General features: G+C 39.0%; 1 protein-coding gene across 3 annotated transcripts in view; it reads right to left on the reverse strand.

Annotated features, from left to right (window-relative positions):
* Positions 1-1,736: 1,736 nt before the first annotated feature.
* Positions 1,737-22,867, reverse strand: part of WARS2 (tryptophanyl tRNA synthetase 2, mitochondrial) — a 50,696-nt gene continuing 29,565 nt past the window's right edge. The window contains exons 3-7 of one of the 3 annotated variants that reach the window (XR_014619344.1): positions 18,198-18,278; positions 16,415-16,500; positions 13,818-13,936; positions 11,105-11,833; positions 1,737-1,791 (exon numbers count right to left, since the gene is read on the reverse strand). Coding sequence is in view for 2 of the 3 variants with exons in the window: in XM_084306395.1 (XP_084162521.1) it covers positions 11,385-11,833; positions 13,818-13,936; positions 16,415-16,500; positions 18,198-18,278 (735 nt within the window). In the remaining variant the exon portion in view is untranslated. Of the gene's footprint in view, positions 1,792-10,864; positions 11,834-13,720; positions 13,937-16,414; positions 16,501-18,197; positions 18,279-22,867 lie in introns of those variants that run through there. The other 2 variants (XM_084306395.1, XM_084306396.1) reach the window with 2 other exon arrangements.

The following is a 22,867-nucleotide window of genomic DNA, read 5'->3' on the forward strand; positions in this document are numbered from 1 at the left end:
CCTTCCCTTCCCTTCCCTCTACACAACTTCAAGTTTTAAGGGTTGGCAAGCAGTTCCATCACTATCAGAAAATAGATGAGGGTAACTTAAGAAGAATGGATGCCACATCACCACTCACAGGTTACTCGTGGCCCACAAGCCTAAGCAGAAACAGAATATTGCTATTTTTTCCTATTCTTGCTGTAGGAACATCTGCCAGACAGATAGTGGAGGAACAAATGTGGGCAAAGAAAGCCTCAACCCACTCAGGACAATCTTTCTTGGCTTGAGTGCTCAGTTCAAGAGCCACTTATTGAGATCTTTGTTATTCATTCAGCAAACACCATGAAGAGTGTCTTGAAATACATCTGAACAACTGTTTTCAGTCACAATAAAAAGTCAGTTCCGTAACATTCAAGATCTTTCTTTACTCTGAAGGGTATGGTTTAGGGAAGGAAACATGAAGGTAAACAGGGTGAATGAAGTCAGAGACCACCTACACCAGAAACACTGGATAACATCAGAGAGTAACAATTTTGATAAATCTCATATGTACTTAGCTTAACAATATGTTTTTGTAGATGCTGGGGTATCATGAAAGAAGTTATCACCAAAGACAGCAAAAAGAACACGTGTTCAATGCGTCTAACAGACGTTTCATTGATTTTATCAGTACCTGACCATTGCTTCACGTGGATGGATGACAATAAAATCAGACTATGACTGAAGACATGCTTAGGAGAACACATGGGACAACTGACGTTGTCCATACAGGATCTTGTGCTTCTGTTTTGTACAACCTGAAGTTCCCACCTAAACTGTGAGCATCTTGTTTCAGAATGATTTACGGCAGTAAGAGAGACATGATTCCACCTTACTCTGTTGTAAGCTGCTGCTTCCCAACTGTGGGAGTTAATCCATTAACCCTTCAGATTAGACTCACACAGTCTTTATTTACAGTGATTGTATAAAGGAAGCAGATGGCTTACTTCATCAGAGACTTGTGACTTGTCATGTCAGCCATATGAATGAGACTATGACCATGCTCCCATAGCCAGGCTTTTACAAGCATGCTGTTACTACCAAACTTTTAATAACTTGTAAGGACTTCAGTGTTGGAACTCTTGTCCCTGACATTTCATCTTGCAGATAGGCCAAATATAGCACATCTGGAACTGATCGAGCCTTCTGGTGTGGCATAGATTTGCCGTTGCTGCCTCACAGCCACGTTGGAGTGCTGAGAGCATGACAGCACAACAGACATTAAGCTCAGTGCTTAGTTTCATATCCATGGGCAGTATGAGACCACTCATGTAGTGGATAATCTCATCTTCAAGTCATGGTGTTCTGTGACAGCAATTTACCACAGTAGTAAAATTTCTACCAGATTTTTAACTGTTTACTGCAACTGGACTCATCCCTCAGCACAGGCTGACATTCCATTTTATATAAAATAATTGTTGAAAACAAAGCTGCCTAAAAGCAAAATAATCATCAAATTGTGGCCTCTGCATAACAACATGGAAGTGTTGCAGGCAGAATGATTTTTCATTGGCACAAAGCAAAATAAATACTGTCAAATCTTTCATAATATGAGCATTAGCACATCCAAAAAATCAATAATAAAAAAAAAATTCATCATCAACAACAAAAACATACAGAAAAGATGGTGAGAATCAGCACAGAATCTTTTGTGACAAGAAAGGATTTTCTGTTACTTCGGATGCCATTCAGTCACCAAAGGACTATGAGATAGACAGCTTGGTTGGAAATTCAAAGTTAAACAAAAGTCTTGTCTCACAACCTATTGAGCTGAAAAATAAAATAGAAAAGCTTTAATTAGATGGATGAATGTCACAGAAGATCACAGTTTTTCTGTAGCACTTTCACTGAAATTGGCTGACACAAACAGTAGTACTTCTGAAATAATGAGAGGAGATGCCTAGGTCCTTCCAACACTTTTGACTGCACAAGGAAGTGCCATTCTTCTTATAGCTATTATTGCCAAATTTGCCCAGGCAAAAGAAACAGACCAATAATTTAAATGAAATTAGATAGTCCAATATAGGAGATAGAGGGTTTTTGCTTTCCTAGCATGAAAACGTCTCTTCTGAGCAGAAAACGTTTTCCACTAGACTCCCTATGCTACCTCTTTCTCTCTGTGAAGCAACTATTTGTGAACAGGTAGCCATCATCCAGTAATGCAAACACAGATATCAACAGAGTGAAAGATACATGTGTTGTTATTAAAATAAATCTAGACAAGCTGGACCACTGAAAGAGCATGCTCATTAGATGTAAGACTCAAACCCACATGGGTCCATACTGTTGCCATTACCAGAACCACATCCAGACCTTTTCTGAATTTTCATCATCTTAGAGACGTATTTCTCAGCAAATTTCATGGGCTAAATTGGGAGCACAAAACCATGATTCACATACATCTTCTTGTCAGTGGTAAAAGGACTTGGAACAAAAGCACTTGGCAAAGACAAATGTCTCAAGTGTATAAACATTTTAGTTAGATCTTAATAAACAGTTATTTGCTGGGGAGTTGGTGTTAATCTCTAAATGTAAGTGGACCTCTTCAGTTATTTGGAGATGCTGGGTCCATCTCTGTTCTGATACTGTGGTCCCAACCACTATCATATGTACTTCCCATTCATTAAACATGCAGGAATGAGAAAGGAAGAGATTTAGGTACCAAGACCACAAATTACTGCATGTATTCAAGGAAGATCACTGAAGAAAGGGAAGCTGAACAAAGAGCAACAAAGAAAGTGAGGGTAGTAAGGATATGTCTCCATCTTTCAACTCTTTTTTTTTTTTCAACCAGGAAAGATACAATTTGATCTCTTACCCACTCAGTCTGGGATAACACCTGAGGTCGACTTTCACAGCAGCATGAGAAGTGTCTACACTAACACTGTGACTAGGAGCAGGAGTGTCCCTTTGCAGAAACTCCCCATTGTCCCCACTTACTGCAATTCAGCAGGCATCAAAGAGAAGTTTCATGGTTCATGAATTGGATGAAACCAAACAAGAAAATGCATTTCATGAGTGTACCTACTGCACTCCAGTTGTAAATAAACCCATGGGACCAGGCTACACTTAGCATGAAACAAGTCCCTCTGAGATACATCACATCAGGTCCTCCAAAAAACTGCTTTGCTCTAAAGAGCTATTCTCACTCATCTGCACTACTTTGTTAAAGTATGCACTGCCACAGAACACCATTTAGAATGGGTGCTTACAAAAATGTTCTGAAGAGGAAGCAGGGAGTTCAAAGAGCAAAGAGATCACAGTAGCTTGATATCAAACAACTTTTACGGATAGTAGCAAGCATATGTTGCTTCGAGCTCAGCTTCTTCCTGCCAACCTCCTTTGGTTGCCAAGTAAATGGTTCAAAGAATGCAAAGAGGCAGCCAGGCCAGGTCCAGCTGGACCCTTAATCTGAATGCCAAGATGGTTAACTTCCCAGAAAAGCCATGCTTTCAGAAAACTGAAATAGGCAGCATACACCTGCAAATACCTACGTTATAGTTGTCTCCTCTCAGGAGACTCTAAAGACCATGGTTGTTAGCGGTATTGGGATTACTCCACTGGGCAGATGTAGCTTTTATTTTGGGAATTCCTGGACAGGAGCTACTAAAATAAAAGCTACTAAAATAAGTCAACAATTGGTAGGTGAACATATTCATTTTATAGAAGTCTCAACTTCCTGAAGAAAAGAAAGGGTTATTTCCTTACTCCAAGAAAATAGGCCAGGCAAATAAGAATCATTTAATTGATAGGGGAAAGAGAAGGAATATATATATATACTGTTAAATTGAAGAGAAAACCCTGAATTTGATTGAAACATTGCCAAATATGCTAGGTACAAAGCCCATGCACCAACCAAAGGGCTCTTCTGAAGCTTTTCTTCCTTCTCTACCCTATGTGATTTTCAGGAAAACAAACAAAAAAAAAACCAACATGACTGAGGCACTGAAACATTCTAATTATCCACAAAGTCTGTAATATACTTCTGCTTATAAATAATTATATATCTATGTAATTGTGTACATACAACAAAAAATAGTTTACCACCCAAGATGTTATTTCTAGCCTGCAAGACAGAGATTACTGATCATAGCTGAAAAGGTTACCTGGATCAGGGCTCTGTTTCCAGCTGTTATATTAGATATTATCCACTAGGCTTCCTTTTTGATAGATTCTTTAGGGCTGCTTAGCAAATGCAGTAAGCTCTACAGGGCAGAACAGTTCAGAATTACCTGGGTCTGGATATCAGTCATCTCTCAGATGCAATTTAGAATTATTTAATTTAATAATGATCCACAGACTGTGTGTGTGTGATGCTAGAGAATGACAAAAGTAGACTAAGCTCAATAAAAACTTGCTTCAAATAATTTGCCTCATGCCTTTGACAATCATGATACAGAAATCCTTCACTAAGAAATGAGGAAACTACAAACTTCGACAATCAAATAACTTCGGATGTTTCTTGATTTCACCACCAGCTATGGAACAACTACGTTGTAAATACTTTCTTTATTCATAATTATATATTCTTATAATTACTAAAACTGGCAGTTGTACTTAGCCAAATCTAAAATTTGTTTTTATTAAATTGAACAGTAGGAGAGGATATGTAATATGTTGCCCCCCCCCCCCCCCAAAAAAAAAAAAACCAAGAAAGAAAAAAAAATAGCATTGAAGACGTATGAATACTCCTATTTGCTCTTTACTGAAAAGGTGATGTGTTGAATGCCAGAACCAGATGTTAGATGAATTGAGTATCGTATGTGTATAAAGACCTTAAAACTGTGATTTGTCTTTTGAATGGTCCTGTCTTTGCTACTGGAAAATAAGAGGTAAAAATTAGATATATTAATGTTAAAGATTTTCAGTATCTCCATGAATACTACGCCTGTTTCTCCTGAAGAACGAATTGTGGGACCTTTGCTCTCATCCAATCCAAGTGTCACAGCAAAACACTTTATGACAATGCTGGCATGCAGTGGTAAGTGAACAAGGCTGTGTTGAGGAGAACTACAACTGGAAGGGGTATTTGCTTTTCATAATGTTATCTGCTCTAACTTACAATGCCAGAGCTTGAGATTTTGCGTGAAAGAAAGATCATTAAAAGGGGAGATCGACTTCAGCTTAACTGTCCTGCTCTTTAGTCTATGAAGTCCCACTCACTAAATATAGCTACACTCGTGACAGTTTAGCTATATTTAGTACAGATGACATTTTAACAACTTCTATTCATTTGCCTTTCACTTTCCCTTGAATATAATTTGTTTGGACAACACAAAAAGTAACAAATCCAGCTCTCTGTTATTTATTTTAATTTATTTTACCATCTTCGTCCTTTTTATTTTTTCTTCTTTACTTTCTCTGCTAAGATTGTGCCACAGAAAGGGGATAAAAAGATTGCAGAAGTAAAGTATGTCAAGTTCTTTGGTAACTTGGGTTAAAGTTATGATACAAGCAGAAGAGAGTTAAATGAACCCAATAAGCCTTCATCTTGACATTAATGAATAAAAATAATTGTGAGTTGTGTGTTAAGTTTTTGTCTTATTTCCCACACAGACTGATATATATACGAATCTGTTGTGAAACACTGGCCAAAGTCTTACAAAACTACCTGAATATGTACAGCAATAACTGTGCATAACTGTTCCTGAAGTACTACACCTATTTTAAAACCAGAGACTATTTATGAACACACTTATTCTTTTCAGAGGACTTGTCTACATTACATTTAGTTTCCCCTCATTCTCCCCATCTACTCTGCTCCTCTAGTCTTGACTAACTTTAGAAACTAGCATCAAGTTCTTGCCTCGTGGCTCTCTTTCTTCAGATCCTTAACAAATACAGGTCTCAGTGCAGATTCCCAAACACTCAGACCACAACTTCATGTTCTGCAAAATTAACTAGTTATTTCTGAATCACCTCACCATGATAATTAAGTAAATTAAAACTGAACATCATATTTATTTAAAAAGTCTGTATTATATAGAGACCCCCCATTTTTCCAACTCAATAATATAAGCCTACAGTCCCCCATGACAAATGCTACAGGCATATAATGGTTATGAGCTCACAGAATACAGAGCTCAATTTACATTACAGTATAGCAAGTTCATACACAGCACCGTTAAATATGCTGGCATAGGATAAGTAAGGCTTTTATTACATTTTAGCATGTACTAGAATCACAGAATATCCTGATTTGGAAGGGACCTACCAAGACCATCAAGTTCAACTTCTGGCTCCACACAGGACTACCTAAAAATCAAATCATATTTTCAAGTGTTGTCCAAACACTTCTTGAGCTCTAGAACTTCTAGACCCTTCATCATCTTTGTAGCTCTCCTTTGGACACTCTTTAATAGTTTTATGCCTTTCTTATATTGAGGCACCCAAAACCACACATAGTGTTTGAGATGAGGCCACACCAGCACTTAGCAGGGCTTCCCTTCCCTCAGCTGGCTAGCAATGCTCTGCTTCATGCACCTCAAGGTATAATTGGCCCTTTAGGCTGCCAGGGCACACTGTTGACTCACATTCAACTTACTGTTGACCAGAACCCTCAACACCCTTTCTGTGGGGCTGCTCTTCATCCTCTCATCTCATAGACTGTATGTATATCTGGGATTGCTCCATTCTAGGTGCAGAATCCAGCACTCGCTTTTCTTAAACTTCATATTGTTGCCCAGCCTTCTAATTAGTCAAGATCTCTCTGCAAGACCTCTCTACCCTCAAAGGAATCAACAACTCCTCCCAGTTTAGTGCCATCTGCAAACCTACTTAGTATACCTTGAAGTCTTGCATCTGAGAAATTTATGAAAACATTAAAGAGAACTGGACCTAAAATTGAGCCTTAGGTGATGTAACCCCATTTACTATAACCCTTTGAGCCTAACCTGTCAGCCAATTGTTTACTCATCACGTTATGCTTTTGTCCAGCTGTATGCTGGATGTTTTGTCCAGAACAATACTGTGAGAAATAATACGGAAAGCTTTGCTGAAATTAAAAAGGATCACATCTACTGGATGCCCTCAGTCAACCAGATGGATAACCTCATCATACAAGGAAATTACGTTAGTTAAACAGGACTTTCCCCTCACAAACCTGTATCAGCCATTAGCAGTGACTGTGTTGCCTTTTAAGTGTTTTTCAGTAGCTCCCAGAATGATCTTCTTTGTAATTTTACCAGGCACTGAAGCATAACTGACCAGCCTGCAATTTCTGGGGTCTTCCTTCTTGAAAACTGGGACATTTGTCAGCTTCCAGTCAGCTGGGACCTCTTCAGATTCCCAAGACCATTAAAAACTAATTGAGAGATCTCACAATGACATCAGCCACTTCTTTTAGTACCCTGTAATGAATCCCATTGGGCCCCATAGACTTATGTGTGTTTAGCTTGAGCAGCAAATCCCACAGCATAGGTCAGAGTCTGCAGGGAGTTTCCGGCAGTCACGGTCCTCCAACTCAGGGTTCTGGAGTCCCAGGGCCCATCATTGGTGTCAAAGACAGACAAAGACGGCATTAAACATCTCTGCTTTGTCTATGTCCCTATTTGTGAGGTCATCAACCTTACTAAGTAATGGACGAATGTCATCTCTGGTTCTCCTTTTGCTAACACACTTAAACAACCCTTTTTTGTTCTCCCCCACAGCACTGGCCAAGTTCAACTTTAGTTGAGCTTTGTCTGCACAAATGTTCTCCCTACAATGGCAAACAGCATTTCTGTAGTCCTCCCATGTCACCTGACCTTGCTTCCAATGTCCACACTCTTTCCTTTTCTGCCTAAGCTCTAGAAAAAGATCCCTGCTCAGCCAAGCTAGCCTTGTGTCCCACTTGCTTGATTTCTGACATTTTGGAATTGCCTGATCCTGCAGTCTTAAGAGATTGCTCTTAAAAAGTGACCAGCACGGATGGACCCCAATACCTTCTAAAGCAAAATCACATGGGACCTGACTAATAAGTTCCTTGAGCAGCCTGAAGTCTGCTCTTTCCATATCCAGGGTCAAAGTTTTGCTGGAAGTTTTATCACCAAAGATTTGAAACTCAACTACCTCATTGCCACTGTGGCCAAGATAGCCACCAACCACCACTTCACCCAAGACCCTCTCTGTTCACAGGCCACCAATCCTAGTCAGCTTCTTGGTATCTGTTCTGAGAAGTTACCATCAATGTGCCACAGGAATTTCCTGGACCTGTTTGTATCAGTTGTGTGGTATTCTCAGTTAACGTCTGGCAAGTTGAAGTTACCCGTAAGGACAAGGGTAGCTGATCTAGAGTTCTCTCTTAATTCTTTATAGAATAACTGATCAGTATTGTCAACCTGGCTGGGTGGTTTATAGTAGACTCCCACAATGACATCCACTTTATTTGCTTGTCCCTTAATCCTTATCCAGAGGCTCTCAAGTGTGTCATTGCCAACTGTAAGCTCTGTACAACTGAGTCCCTCTGTTACATACAGTGCCACCCCCGTATCCCTCCTGAAGAGCCTTAAGAGTGCATCATAACACACTAGTCACAGAACTCTTTCCACCACGTCTTGGTTATGCTAATGATGTTATAGCTCTGGAACAGAGCCAAAGCTTCTAGCTCCTCTTGCTTACTCTTTGTGCTATGTACATTAGCATAGAAACATTTCAAATGTGCTCTAACGTACCCAGCATCTTGTGGAGACTGACCTAGCTCACCTAGCATAGCATCCCTCAAACTTTGATGTGCTGTCCCATAGTTTATCACTGGTGAGCCTCAGTTTATCCCTTACACTCTTCAAGACTAGTTTTAAGCTCTTCCAATCAGCCCTGCTAACTCTTTAGCAAAAATCCTTTCCCCCCTTTGAGAAAGGTTTATCCTGCAGGTCTGGTGTTGTGTAGACCATGCTGTGATCAGAAAATCCAGACACCAGCCTCATAGCCATGTATTGATAAGCTGTGTCTGTCTGTTTCTTCCAATACCATTCCCTGCAACTAGAAGCATAGAGGAAAACACTACCTGTGCTGCTAACTTTTAACCAACTGTCTCAAGGACTTGCAGTCTCTTTTGGTTGTTCTTGCTGTTTCTTTTGATCTCACTGCAGCTTCATCATTGCCTACATAAAAAAAAAAAAAAAAAAAAAAAAAAAAAGGATGATAATCTGAGAGCCATACCACACTAGGGAGTTTTCTGGTAACATCTTTAACCCAGGCCCTAAGGAGACAGTAGACTTCACTATGAGTTGGGTGTAGTTGGTATATTATGCCTCTGTTCTCCTCAGAAGGGAGTCACTAATGACAACAACCTGTCTTTTATTTCTTAAAGTAGGTTGTTGTGATGCAAGGGGGTAGGTTGACCTGCCCTTGGTGATCCCTCCAACACAGACGAACCATCATAGACATCATTGTTTGGGAATCCTTCAAGTTCCAGGGCCTCACACCTATTGCATAAGGGAACCTGAGAAAGTGAGGTAGGCAGGGAAGGAGTTTGCCTGCTGCCTTAAGCAGAAGCCTGCTTCCTTATCTCTGAAATTACCACCTTCTACCTACCTGGTGGCGAGAAGATGGTGGATCCTTTGTATCTTATGTTATGACTGGCTGATGCATCTATCCCAGGATGGTAGAGTACACTTCCACCAATTTCCTTCTCAGACTCCCTAATGCTCCTCAACCTGCCCACCTCCTCAGAGAGCTCTGCCATTAGGCTGAGCAGTTTCTCTGCCTGGCCACACCTCCAACAGTTGTGCTCACTGCTGCCCTCAGACACTGACAGAAAACTTGGGCACATGCTGCAGCTTGAGATCTGGATGGCTGTTTCCTTGGGAGCTCTGTCTGGGTAGCTGTGCCAGATATAGTGAGTGCAGAGGCCACAGGGGATGCAGAGGACATAGCTTTCTTCTTGGAGGATACCACTGCTAAAGCTCTTTGTGAGAGGATTATGACCATCAATTTGACTAACTTAACTAATTTAACATCAATATAACTAGCCATTCGGACTGGCAGAGTGACAATGCCCTTCCTGCATGCTCTTCCATGCAAACTGCTGTGCAAACTGCCACCCCATACCTTGTTTGCCCCATGTTGGGGTTGCAGTGCTCCCTAGGGCTGCCTTCTGTAGATTTTGGAGTTTGCTCCTGGCCCCACCAAAGCCTCATCAGTTGCTTTCACAAGAATGATTGACCCCTTCTAGGAGAACAGTGTCTCCTTTTGACAGCTTGCCTTCATTCACCACACACTCCCCAGTACACAGCATGGCCCATGGGTCCCACCCTGTGGGTCTTCTGAGGCCTAGGATCAGTAGACACTAACATCATTCTCCCATTACTGCATTTTCCTGAGGCTCAGTAGTAAGATTTCGTAAAGATCTATTTAATCTCATTTTAACAAAATATTTTACCATAGTTCTGGCTCTGACCTCAGCATAATTTTTAAATAAGTAATTTTGTAAATTATACAGGAAGTTCTCTATTTTATCAGTCTAAGATCTCTTTCACACACTCCCCCCCTCCCAAACCTTTTCTAAAGGAATCTTATATTTGATGCTGAACCAAAAATCCCTGAGTTCTCTGCTAAACCAAAGGGTGGGTAGAAAAGAAGCAGCTGAAGCACATGTAGTTTCCTGCTGAAGAACCTCAGAACTGAACAGCAGGATTGCACAGGCAGCAGAAATGAAATTCACATTCACTGCACATTCTTTGGAGTGACTACAAAAGACGCCATCTAGCCCAGTAGTCAGAATTAGTTTTACAGTATAAATATCTGTATCCATAAGACAGACTAATTTACTTCACACAAACTAGATGTAAATCAAAAAATTACACTGGTTTTGAAGACACAACAGGGAGAGGCAGTAAGTTCTGTCTTCACCATCAAATCCCTGAGCATTTTTATTTGTAAGTCTACGCTTTCTGGTTATTCAAGAACACGGTCTACCACAGTATCAGAGCTGAATAACCATTAACAGGATGAGCTATCCATCTGTAACAAGACCGCATCCACAGCTAAGGATGTTATTGGGAAGATTACAACTCTCTTAGTGAGATTCAAATCATATTACCTATACTGTAGTTTTTTGCAGTAGTTGATACGTATTAAAAACAAAACAAAACAAAACACACACACATGGGCAACCTTGTCTTTTGCTTTTGTGGGATTTCTTCATGAACTGTGATTGCCTGCACCCTCCTCCTCTGACCATCCTCATAAGCTCACTGCTGGTCCCATTGTAAAGAACTGGCTTCACACACATTTTTGATGCAAACATCTTAGACGTTCTACTTGGATTTTGCAATAGGAAAAAAAAAAAAAGAGTGTCTGTTTCAAACTGAAATGATTAAGATGATACAAGTAACAAAATAGCTGTCCCAGGAGCAAAATTCCTTGCAACTACTCCGCAGTTTCTACTGAAATCCCACCAGTCTTCTTATTTCTTGATAGATGGGGGTAGCCAGTTCTTTGGCTTTCTCTGCTCCAGCCTCTAAAACCTGTATCAGATGGGATTTGTCCTCCTGGAGTTTCTTGATTTCATTCCTGATTGGTGCAAACTTTTGAATAACTGACTCTGCTACCACCATTTTGTAGTGAGCAGTGTCAAGACCAACAGATTGGTGTAGCACTTCTTCTATGCTAAGTCCCGATACTGCAGAATGAATGGACACCAGATTAGAGACACCAGGACGATTGGCTGGGTCATAGGTCACCTCAGAGGTAAAGTCAGTCACAGCTTTGCGGAATTTCAGCACGATTTCATCAGGGCTGTCCACTATGTTAACAGTAGCTAACTTCTGTGTGTCTGACTTAGACATCTTCACCGTTGGATCTCTGAGGGATTTTATTTTCTTTGTTGTACCTTAAAAAAAAAAAAAAAAAAAGGAACAATTATGCACATGCATAGACAATGGTTTCTTATGATAGTTGCTAAGAACACTGGTAGCTGTATGGTTAAACTCTGTTTGCCCATGCTTAAAAAGGAGTTGTGAGCACAATCATGTACCCTCTTATTTAGTCCTTATGGCCTCCCGGTCCTTCTAAGTCAATTTTCACCTCCCCTAACTAAATGAAAACCTAGCTTCATTTTTGCCCTCCTCTCTAAGTGGAAACTTCTGTGGGGACACTGTCTAATATTTTCTGTGGCTACATGTTGATCTTCCCCAGAAATTCTCTCATTCCATTACATTCCTAGCATCAGGAATGAGATACCTTGAGAGCACAGAATGGACATTACCGAAAGGTTCTGTAACAGTGGGGGAATAGGCTAAATCTCTTGGTAAAAAGAAGCCCAGAACAGGTAATCTCCTTTAGGAAACTCTTATCACCAAGCATTTGAGTAATTATCCTGACCGTCAATTAAGACAGCTAGTTCTCAAGAGTTCCCTAACCATAGACTAACCAGCTCCATTAAAGGGAAGTCACTGCTCAGACAGAGCTGTGGCTATTGTACAAACTACTAAGATAAATGTGTGCACATGAAATAGAATAACAGCATTAGGGAAATATTGCAAAGTATTTTATTTAACAGAATCAACCTGAACTATTTCAGTCTTTCACCAAGAAATATGATTCACAGTATACACAAAAGTACCTCTAATTTAGAAAGTATTCACACCAATCGTTTTTAGACATCTAATACAACCAACTAAATTAATTGTGTACTCTTCATTGATTGATTATGTACTCAGTGTAAGGACAGGGTATAGTTCAGACTGCCCCAGAATGAGGTCTGTTCTGAGTCACCTTTTGGAAGGGTCTGTCTTTTTACTGCAAATTTGAAGGAGCCTGGGTAATTAAGCTTCCTACAGTTAGTGAGTCTGAGTAACTCCCTAACTGCTCCATTAATCTGTGTCATGTCATTGGTTTGTGTATACCTGTGCACTTATTAAGGTATGCTTCTCATGAGGAAAGTGAAAAGTTTTTTTGTTTTTTTTTTTTTTCTTTTTTTCCAGTTTGAGCTTTTGGCTTACTGCTAAACAGTCTCCCCCTGTGCCATAGGCTACATTCACCTCCTCATTACAGTGTTTACTATTTAGTTGTTCATTAGAGACTATAGGGCTTGCAATAATCAGTATTCTTTAAACCCCACTCTAGGTCTAACACCATTTTTGTCACTGAGGCTTGAAAACTGAGAAAGGTTTATTACTGCCTGTCTTTTTTAAGGTGAGAGCTCCTTGCCCTTTTGGGGGCGAAGGTCTCTGCTGTGCATTCCTCTACATTACTTACAACAAAGATGCAATGCTTCTTCCTTGCCCAATTTTTCACGTTTCTTAACAAACATGCCATTTGCGCCATCTGACTCCCCCTCACCCCCCGGCCTATGACCTTGTAGCTCAAAATGGCTGAGAAGATTTTCCTTATAAGTCTCCCTTAGTCTAAGATCAAAAAACAGCAAGTCTAAGCTCTATAAAAGACCCTTACTGAAATATGCAAGTATAAATTAAACACACTTGAGCACTTTTTGAACACTGTAGCAATAAACCTACGAGCTATTTAGCATGCTTAATGTAAATATTACCATTCAGAAACTACAGAATTCTGCTTGCTAGAGGTCTTATCTTGTTCTTTAAACATCTCCTGAACTAGCAACATATAGGACAGACCCTCAATGCATACATTTCTCTACCAAGGCCTTGTAAAGACTTATGTCCATTTTGGTAGTTCATTTTCATAGCCGCTAGTCTTTTGCTGTCAGTTTTTCCCTCGTCAACCCTTTCAGCATCAGAGAATTCTCTTTTCCTGGTACCTGAAACTGTTCCCACAATATTTAAATCCATCTTCAGCCTTGAAGTGCAATTTAGGGGGTAAATAAATAAATAAATAAAACACCAAGACCAGCTCACTTAAAATGGCTTTGGGCACAGGAAAGAATTCTCCGTATTTCTTGTTGAAATGTTGTGCTATATCTTGGGCTAGTTCCAGGTGCAGGACTTGATCTTCTCCAACAGGAACATGTGTCGACCTTTTAATAAAAGACAGATACAGGAAATTCAGCAAAGCTCTGTGGTTCTGCTGAAATGTTACTCAAGACTGTCACAGCTCCTGCCATGACTAAGAGCCAGACTGAGCCAAACACACAGTCCCAGCTAGATATAGGTGCTGTGTGGACAAGATCCCAAACAGACTGCATCCCAGTGTGAATCTGCTTTCTGTGCTAAACGGAACCACAATTCCAAGGGTAAAAATAATTTTTCACAAAAACACATATAGTAAAGAAACCAGTGAGAGCAAATAATTAAACTCAGCTCAAAGAAAGGTTTTTGTCGTATCTCCTGCTGTCTCTTTAGAGATCAAAGAGCATGTGTTAGAGTGTGTGAACAAAGCAAGAAAGATCTGCAAGGCATAAAGTCCAACCTTGCCTTGTCAAATCTCAGGAAGACATAACTGTTGTTGAGAAGTTAGTACTATGAATTTACCAAGGGAAGGAAAGAAGAGAGTGGTTCTTCCTCATGGGTCATGATTTTATAAATATCACGTGGGCCAGCATTTCTACTACCACAAGTGTTATCTTTCCTAGATTAGGGCTGTTAGGATCAAAGGATCATTTGATCTTCTGATCTTCTGTACTGAGCTCCATAGCTTGAATGAAATTCTGGAGGAAAATATAATCTGCGTCTGAGGACATGAGGAGGTGAAGAATCCATTACTTCCCCTGGTGATTCTTTCCCACAGTTAATCATACTCGCTAAAAATATATATGATTCTTTAGATGAGGCTGACTTGAAATTTTGCCAGCTTTTGATTACTCTTCCCTCCTCCAAGCAGATTTTTTTTTTCTAACGCTTGCAGGGTATTCAGCTCTGAATCCTGGATACGTTCCAGTGTAAGAAAGTTCACTACGCATCTTTCAAGTTCGCAGAAAAATTCAGTTCAACACGGTACTTCTTCCTTCCGATTCTGAATTACTGGGCAGACATCCAGGAATCAATTTGTCCACCTTTATCCCCCAACAAATAGTAAGCAAAGCAACCTAAAAACAGTTACAGTAGCCAATAGGAAATCACAGTGGCCTACAACTAACAGAAAGAAAATCAGTTACCATAATCAATATACTTTAAGCAGGTCAAAAGAAATGTTTCCATATGCCAAAATGGTTCCATATTCACAAAGTTTGCCACTAAACAGAAAACATATTGTTTTTATAAATGTCTCTGCATGATTCTTTGCCTTTTCCCTTGCTGCTTTTTTAATATTTCTGTCCTGTTGCTATTTTTACTCCTTTCTGTCATATATTTACCTTCTGTCCATTTTCCTTTTTCTTTGATCCTTGGTTCATCTGAATTAGTACTGTTTATCCCCTTCTCCTGTTCTTAATTCTTCTTCGTGACTGCTGTTCCCTTCCTGTGTTTCCATTTCTCCCTTATTCTTGTTCCCTATATTATGCTTTTACATTAAAACATTTCTTATTAAAAATACTATCCGAAACTTCTTCAAAGAGATATTGTTTCTCTTTCACTTCCCTGTTTTGCACTCTGTCTGGACAACCTGCTGTTAATACACATGGTAGCAAACAAAACACAGACTTCACTAAAGAATGATGAATCACATGATCTTATTAGAGATGGAAGAGGCATACATGGTTGAAATTAATCAATCAAAGCAAGGTAATTTCTGATAATGTTGTCTACATTTCACCCTACAGTACTGCTTGACAATCAAATGGGTCTCAATATATAAAAGATTATTTTAATGTTAAAATTCTAATTCTTCCTTTTGATTCCTTCCCATTATTTTTAGTTAAATTTCAAATTAATTAGAAATATCATCTACTGATCTTCCTATGTTACTGTCTTCCCCTACTAATGATTACTTAGGATTAAATTTCTCTAGATATGTTTTTCTGATTAACAACTCGCAAATCTTAGTTATTTTGTCTTTATAGTTCTGCATATAACTTCAGTATTCCAGCAAATATTCACAACTTCACTTCAAAAAAATTCAAAGTACATACACTTGAAACATAAAAATAATTAATGCACAGCAAAATACTTCTGACATTTACTTATGGAGACAGTTTAAAACATATGAAATATAACCAGCCATGACAGTGTACAGCAAGCTTCAACAGCTAGGTTCTATAGAACTTGCACTGCATGAAATAAAGCATAACTACTTGAAAAAGAAAAGATATGTACAAATGTGTGTGAATATGTAATATCTATAATTAAAATCTGTGTGCTATAATTTCCCAAGAGTCATTCTGAGATTGACTGGCTTTTGTTTTGTTTTGTTTTGTTTACAGTCATGTCTTTTGCTTTCAACCTAAGCTAGATTTCAACTGGCCACTGTAGAGGGAAAAAGTTGTCATCCATTTCCAATCTTCTGATCTAATCACACCCAGCTCCCCACTTAGTAAGTTAGCATGTTGACCTGATGAACATTCATTCATTTTAAAGCAGATGAACAGACATTGCCCATGGGCTCACATTATGACTCTTACTTGTACAGCAAAATATCTGCTGCTTGAAGCACAGGGTAAGTCAACAAACCAACAGTTCCACCATTGCTCTGACTGGCACACTTCATCTGTTTGGACAAGAAAAACAAAAAGAAATCACCTTTTTAGCTAACAATATAAAAGTCCATGATTTTAATTAATTAGAGCTCCAACTAATTTGTGTGTTTCAGCCGTAGTGCTCATTCATCGTGTAACTCTATAGAAAAGTGTGTCATGTAAAATCTGCTCTTCGTGAATACACACATACCATTTTATGTTTGATATGCATTTTCCTACACTGCTCTAAAATTGTAGTAGGAAGAGAATACAGGCTTATGCTTGCTTTCTGACCTACTAACCAAACGTTTACAAACAAAAAACGGTCAGGTTGGTTATTACACTTATTATGATAACCCCTACTTTTTAAATAGCATTTTCAGCTGTACATTTTTGAAATACTTTATAGTGTAAATATAAAAAGGCATTAACCACCTGCATTTCAGTGACCAGAGATCAATATGCAGTGATCGCAGTCACCAGAAGGGTCAGTGACAACCCAGAACTACAGAGGCAGTGTCCAATGTTCTCTCCATTAGTTCACATTGCCCCACACAAACCAGCTTCTGTCCTGAAGTCTTTTACCACTCCAGGATATTGGTCACTGAAACCAAGATATTCCAGCTAAAGATACTCAGTATGTTATAGCAGCAGCATATCTACTTTTTGTTTTTAACCATAGTTAACTACACTAAAACTCTACAACCTAAGTGATTTCATTAAGACGAAAATATCTTTCATTTTTTCCTCACCCTATCACACAGATTCTCTCTTCATCCCCACGAAATCTACTCTGCAAAACCTAGCACCTGTAACACCTATCTGTAGATTTGGAAAGTCAATACAGTTAAAGTAGGACTTAAGAGTTTAACTTTAGAACCTCAGGTTTAAAAAGGTTGGCTTTAATCTATGCCACGCATTAACGCTGGTTGCTGTATTTAAGTTTTACTGTTTTTATTTAATTAAGAAGAAAAACAGGAAAAAAAAGAAAACATCTGGAGGTATTTAGGACTGCTCTGAACTCTGCAATCCAAACTGCTCTTAAGATTTTTTCCCCCTTTTTTGATACTTCTCTCTCCTGCCGTTTGGTTTTTCTGCCTACTAAATGCCAAATAAAATCCAAGGAAATTAAATGCAAGAATGCAGTTGATACAGTAATGCTGATACAGTACCAAGATTAAGATGAGCATGGAACTTGTAAAGGCAAACATTCAAGGTGCATTAACTTTATCATTTGGCACACTTTTAATATTTATAATTTCTATACTCCTCTCCCAGCAAATGTTTCTTTTGCATCCTCTTCTATAAAATCTACAGAACAGCCACCTCCCTTTATGGAACTCCTTAATAAGCAAGGCTTCCACTACAAAATCTTGTACTTTTCTGCATTATTAAACAAACATTGAAACAAGTCCTTTTTTTTTAAAAAAAAAAAAAAAAAATCAGTTTAATAAAACTAATTAAACAACTCTTCCATCTGGTACAGCTTTTGCTAGTCTCTGCCAAAAATATTATCCTGTAGTTTCTAACAGGAACACATTCTCTGATAGCAACAGACATGAAAATACACATTTTCCTCTTTCCACCATATGACTAGAGAATTGTTTAACCCAAAAGCAAGGGGAACCAAGATACAGTTGGTACTTCACAGATAACAAATATTTCAAGGACAAAAATTCTACTGAATTCCCACACATTTCCTTTCAACTTATTAAACGGTTCAAAATACCTTCCATTGGGGCAAGCGTAGTAAACGTGGCACATTAGTTATGCACCCAAGAATCCAGGCAAGTTCTGCATGCTCAGGGACCTGGAAGTAAAAAGTCAGAATGTATTTTATTCTTCTGCATTTATATGTGTATTTCCTTGAAATCAAAATAGATAAACAATATCAAAGATTAGAAAATCATTTATTTTTGTCATTTTTTTCACTGAGGTCAGCAGTGACAAGCTAACTTAAAGGCTTAGGCCATTTCTGTGGGCAATCCAGGAAGCCCAGTAAGAAAACCAGGGCAGTAGGTACAGCACTGAGAACAGGTACACCATGACATAGCTCAGGTGAAGACCAGGGGCCAGTCTGAGCTTAGGTGGAGACCCTGGGGCAATGGGCAGAAGGTGCATGGGTGGAGGGCCCTGGTGAGGTTTGTCAGGGCTTTCAGTGCACCAACAGGCCTTAATTACACTGCCACTGTCTGAGTAACAGTGATAACAGCAGAAGTTGTGTGTTGAACAACTATAGCCTGAATAGTGCATTAATTTGCCCCTCAGTTCAGCAGTCCTATCAAAACTAATACTTATCTAGAGGTGGAAGAGAAGGATCAGGCCCTTTTAAAAGATGAGAGAGAAAGAAGACCCTTTGTAATCTTGTACAACAAAGTCTTTATTTAACCTTCTGGGGAAAATGTCACAACAGTGAAATTTTAATAGTTTCAGAAACACATTAGACAGAGTGATATTCCTTTCTTCCTGCTAAGAGGAAGACAATCTACAGACCAAGACAAGAAACACGCTGTGCAGCAACCTATGCTGGATGAATCCACATTTAGATTTTTGACGTACATCCCTCAGCTTTTGCCTTTTCAATATTAATTTCAGGATTTATAAAAAAAACAGGCAAGCTTTGCTGATGCATACTCTGTTCTTTAACATCTTTCTAGCCATTTTGATCTGTTGCTAGTTAGCTATAAGATAAAAAAAAAAAAACAAAAAAAAAAAAACAAAAACAAACAAACAAAAAAAAAAAAAAAAAAAAAAAAACAAGGTGATCTGTATTCTGCTCCTTTGCTTACAAATTTTATTCGCTCCTTTCAGTATTGGCAGGTTTGGACGTTTAAAAGCATGCTAACCATCTCGAAGGTGTTCAAAGCGTTATGCTCACAATATGATACAACCTCCCAGATGGAAGGCAGTAAGAAATGTTTGTTAACAAGTAAGAACTTGCATTGTTAATGGCAATTCCTTTGTTGTCACGTTTTATATTAAGTCATTTCCTAGCTAACAGTCATTAGACTGTTTTGGTTGCCAATGCTGCATAAAGGTATCTGACCTCAAGGCAAAATCCCAGTGAGAGATATGAAGTATTTCTGGTTGATTTTTTTTTCTCTCTCTCTTTTAATTTCCTCATGCTTATATGACTTGCTATTTTCTGTGCACAAGACAAAGTGCATCAAGATGCACCAAATGTATCTTCTGCAAGACACAAGGAGTAAACTGAGCTGCATAGAAAATACTAAGCCCAGACTCCTATTTCATCTAGGAGGAGTCACCATCTGGTTCAAAGTGGTTTCTCATTCCTTTCTTCTAGTCACGGATAGAGAGAAGATGGTGCTCTGTTGCACTTGTGTTGACAAGGACTCCCTTTAAAACTATGCAGTCATTGATCTGACTCTGTCAGACGTTGCTTCCACAGCCAAGACTGCATGTGTGTTTCATTGCATCAGGGGCTTTGACATTACATCAGTTACCAAAACACCAAGTGATCTAAACAGCATTTGTTGAGTTGATTCCACAGTTCTGGGTTCCTGCAAGCTATCTTTGCTTCTAAACTTCAAAAGCAACCCAGTCTTTTCCTAAGCAAGGCTAGGAGAGTTCTGAATACTGTGAAGAAAAAGACTGATGAAAAGGGGAGAAAATATAAAAGAATGCACAGTAGGGTAGAGATTTCAGCTAGAAAAAAATTATGTACTAGAGCCTAATGGGTTAACGTTCATCACCCAAATTGCAGTAACTGACTGTATGTTGGTCTGTGAATCAAGAGGTACTAGGCCTAAACCACAAATCATTTGTCAGACTAAATCACAGTTTAAGCTACTGTGTTTTACTTGGCAAGAGGGACAGGTAATTGGTGCATTGGTCGGTCACTGTGCACCAGTTGAAATGTGATTTCTCAAGCTACAGTACTCTACCACTTTGAGTTGTACAACTACAAAGTTGTATACAGATACAAAGAAACTGTAAGGTGATATGTATATGATATCAGTAAAACAAAGGCCCAGTCACCTCTGCCTTTCTGGCACTGAGCAATAGCAATAGATTGTCTCTTGGACAAGCTCTGTTAGCCTCCTGCCTCCTCTCTCTCCCCACCACCATTCTGTTTAAAAATCTGACTCAAGGTCTGCATTAAGCAACCAAAACATAGGAACATTATGAAATATCATACTGGATCATAGCAGAGGTACCTGTAGCCAAGCACTCGTTTCCAAGAGTGGAAACAAGAAATGCAATTTAGAGAGCACATATGAGCCCATCACTTCCTGCAGTATCTTTCCCCTCATATTTCACCAGCATTCACAACAGTTGTACTAGGGAAAATCAGAAGCTATCGTCTATGGCCTAGTCTCATTAGTATCCATGTTCCCCATGAATGGGCCTATTGCCTTCTTGAACCTCCTGGTACTACTCACTCCACAACCTCACACAGCAACAAGTTCCAGAGGTTCAAACCTGGTGGGTAAAATACTTTCATTTATCCACTAAATTCTCATTACTAGTTGTAAATGCCACCTACTTCTTGTATTGCACGATTCAACAATTCCACAAGACTTTATTGAGTTGTGACTAAGTTCAACACTGTGTAAGGGTTTACACTACTTTTAGGTAGATGCTTTACTTTGTATTTCAAGCTCTTCTGCCACCAGTGTGCCTACCTAATCTTGTTTTATGAATCCTCTTGGTGTTCTTTTCCCCTGCCATAGCATTTAACAACCCAAAAAGAGCTCAGCATTGCCCACAAACTTGGGCAATCCCTTTTCTTTGGGAAAGGGATTTTCTGGACTACTGAGGTGTTTGAGTGGTGCTACATATTTTATATTTTTAAAAATATACATATATATGTTCGTTTTTTAAAATACTACCTCCAAGATGGAGGTAGCTTTCACACTTTTTTTTAATATATTTTTGACAATTGGACTTCACTTTCAGCTAGCTCTCTTTCTTGAAATTGAGCATTTGTGTACTTTATTTCATTTGATCTCTCCAACTACAATGGTGCCTAGTACTGATAGGACTCCACTAAAACATCCTGATCTAGATAGGTCTTCTGCATCAACAAAAACAAACCGAGAATGGCATCATTTCTCATGGATTTTAAAACTAGGAAGCATCATCTGTTGCATCCAAAAATGCTACCACTATGCCTTTCATAAAGCTTTTACATGGATAGTTGAAATGTAATAATACTGCTCCCTGTCCTAAATATTCAGCTTCTCTAATCAATAATTGGAGGACTAATTGTCTAGTAAATCCTCTATTTATTGTTTCCCTGGCAGTGACAACTATTTTGCATTTTGTAGTTTTCACAAACAAGTTTAAGCAGATCCGTACACTGAATGCTGCTTTTTAAACAGCCCAAATCTCACCCTTTGCTTCTCTCTGTAAATACATTGTTTCCACCCATTTTCTGTTCTTCCCTCTTGCCCATTTTAATGCAGTTTTCCTTCCTAATCCTTTAAAAGTCTGTAAAACCCATCAACATTTCTCAAAGGGTCAAGATGGTCATCTCTCTGCTATTACCAGCAACACATTTCCTCCTTCAATTTCCATTGCATTACGCATCCCCCACGACTGGCTTGCTAATCACTACTCAAAGAGTTATTTCCAGAACAAACGACTGACATTCCTTCCTCATGGCCCAACACACTCCATTCTGCAGTCAGGTTTTATTATTATTATTAATTATTATTTTAAAACCACACTTTTAACAAAGGTTACCACTTACAAGTGGTAATGCACCGTTAGCTAGAAGGTACAGAGATCTCCGTTTCTTCGTTTGGCTAAGTACCTTGCTCCTTACTCTTCACAAATAGCTTCTTAATTGTTCACTTGTGCAGCCACTCAACATTACTAAACTTAGATCACAATTTACGCTTGGAACATCTCTGGAGTGCTATATGCTGAAGTACAACCTCAGGGCTTCTCCCTGCAGATGTACTACTTAGCTCTTGACCCCAGCTATTCCCTTATTACTGCTATCCCCTGGCCACAGCCAGAGTTGATGACATGGAAAACCAATAGCAACTTTGAGTCCAAGTAATTCTAGATGGCTTTTTATGCTGAAACATACAGCTGAGGAGAAGAGCAAGCTACGAGATTCAGGAACAGAGGGAAAGGCATGGATTCTGCAAGCAGACAGGAAAATAGGCAGCTTGGTAACAATGGTACCGAGCTTTCTGATGCTTATTACACAAAGTTTTGTGTCAGCAGCTGAAGAGGCTTCCTGCAAACAGAGATTCACTGTTTCATTTTGAAGACGGATTTCCTCAAGTTGCAACCTATGCCCTTCTTTATAAGGGACTTCAGACTTGCTGCATGTCTGCTATGTGGAAGCAGCTTCCCATCAGCAATGTAACCTCATTATGATCTACATTTTAAATGGGTACAAAGTTTCAAAGATTTGTTTTT

This window comes from Netta rufina (genome assembly GCF_964035555.1).
Source record: "Netta rufina genome assembly, chromosome: 1".
Lineage (NCBI taxonomy): Eukaryota > Metazoa > Chordata > Aves > Anseriformes > Anatidae > Netta > Netta rufina.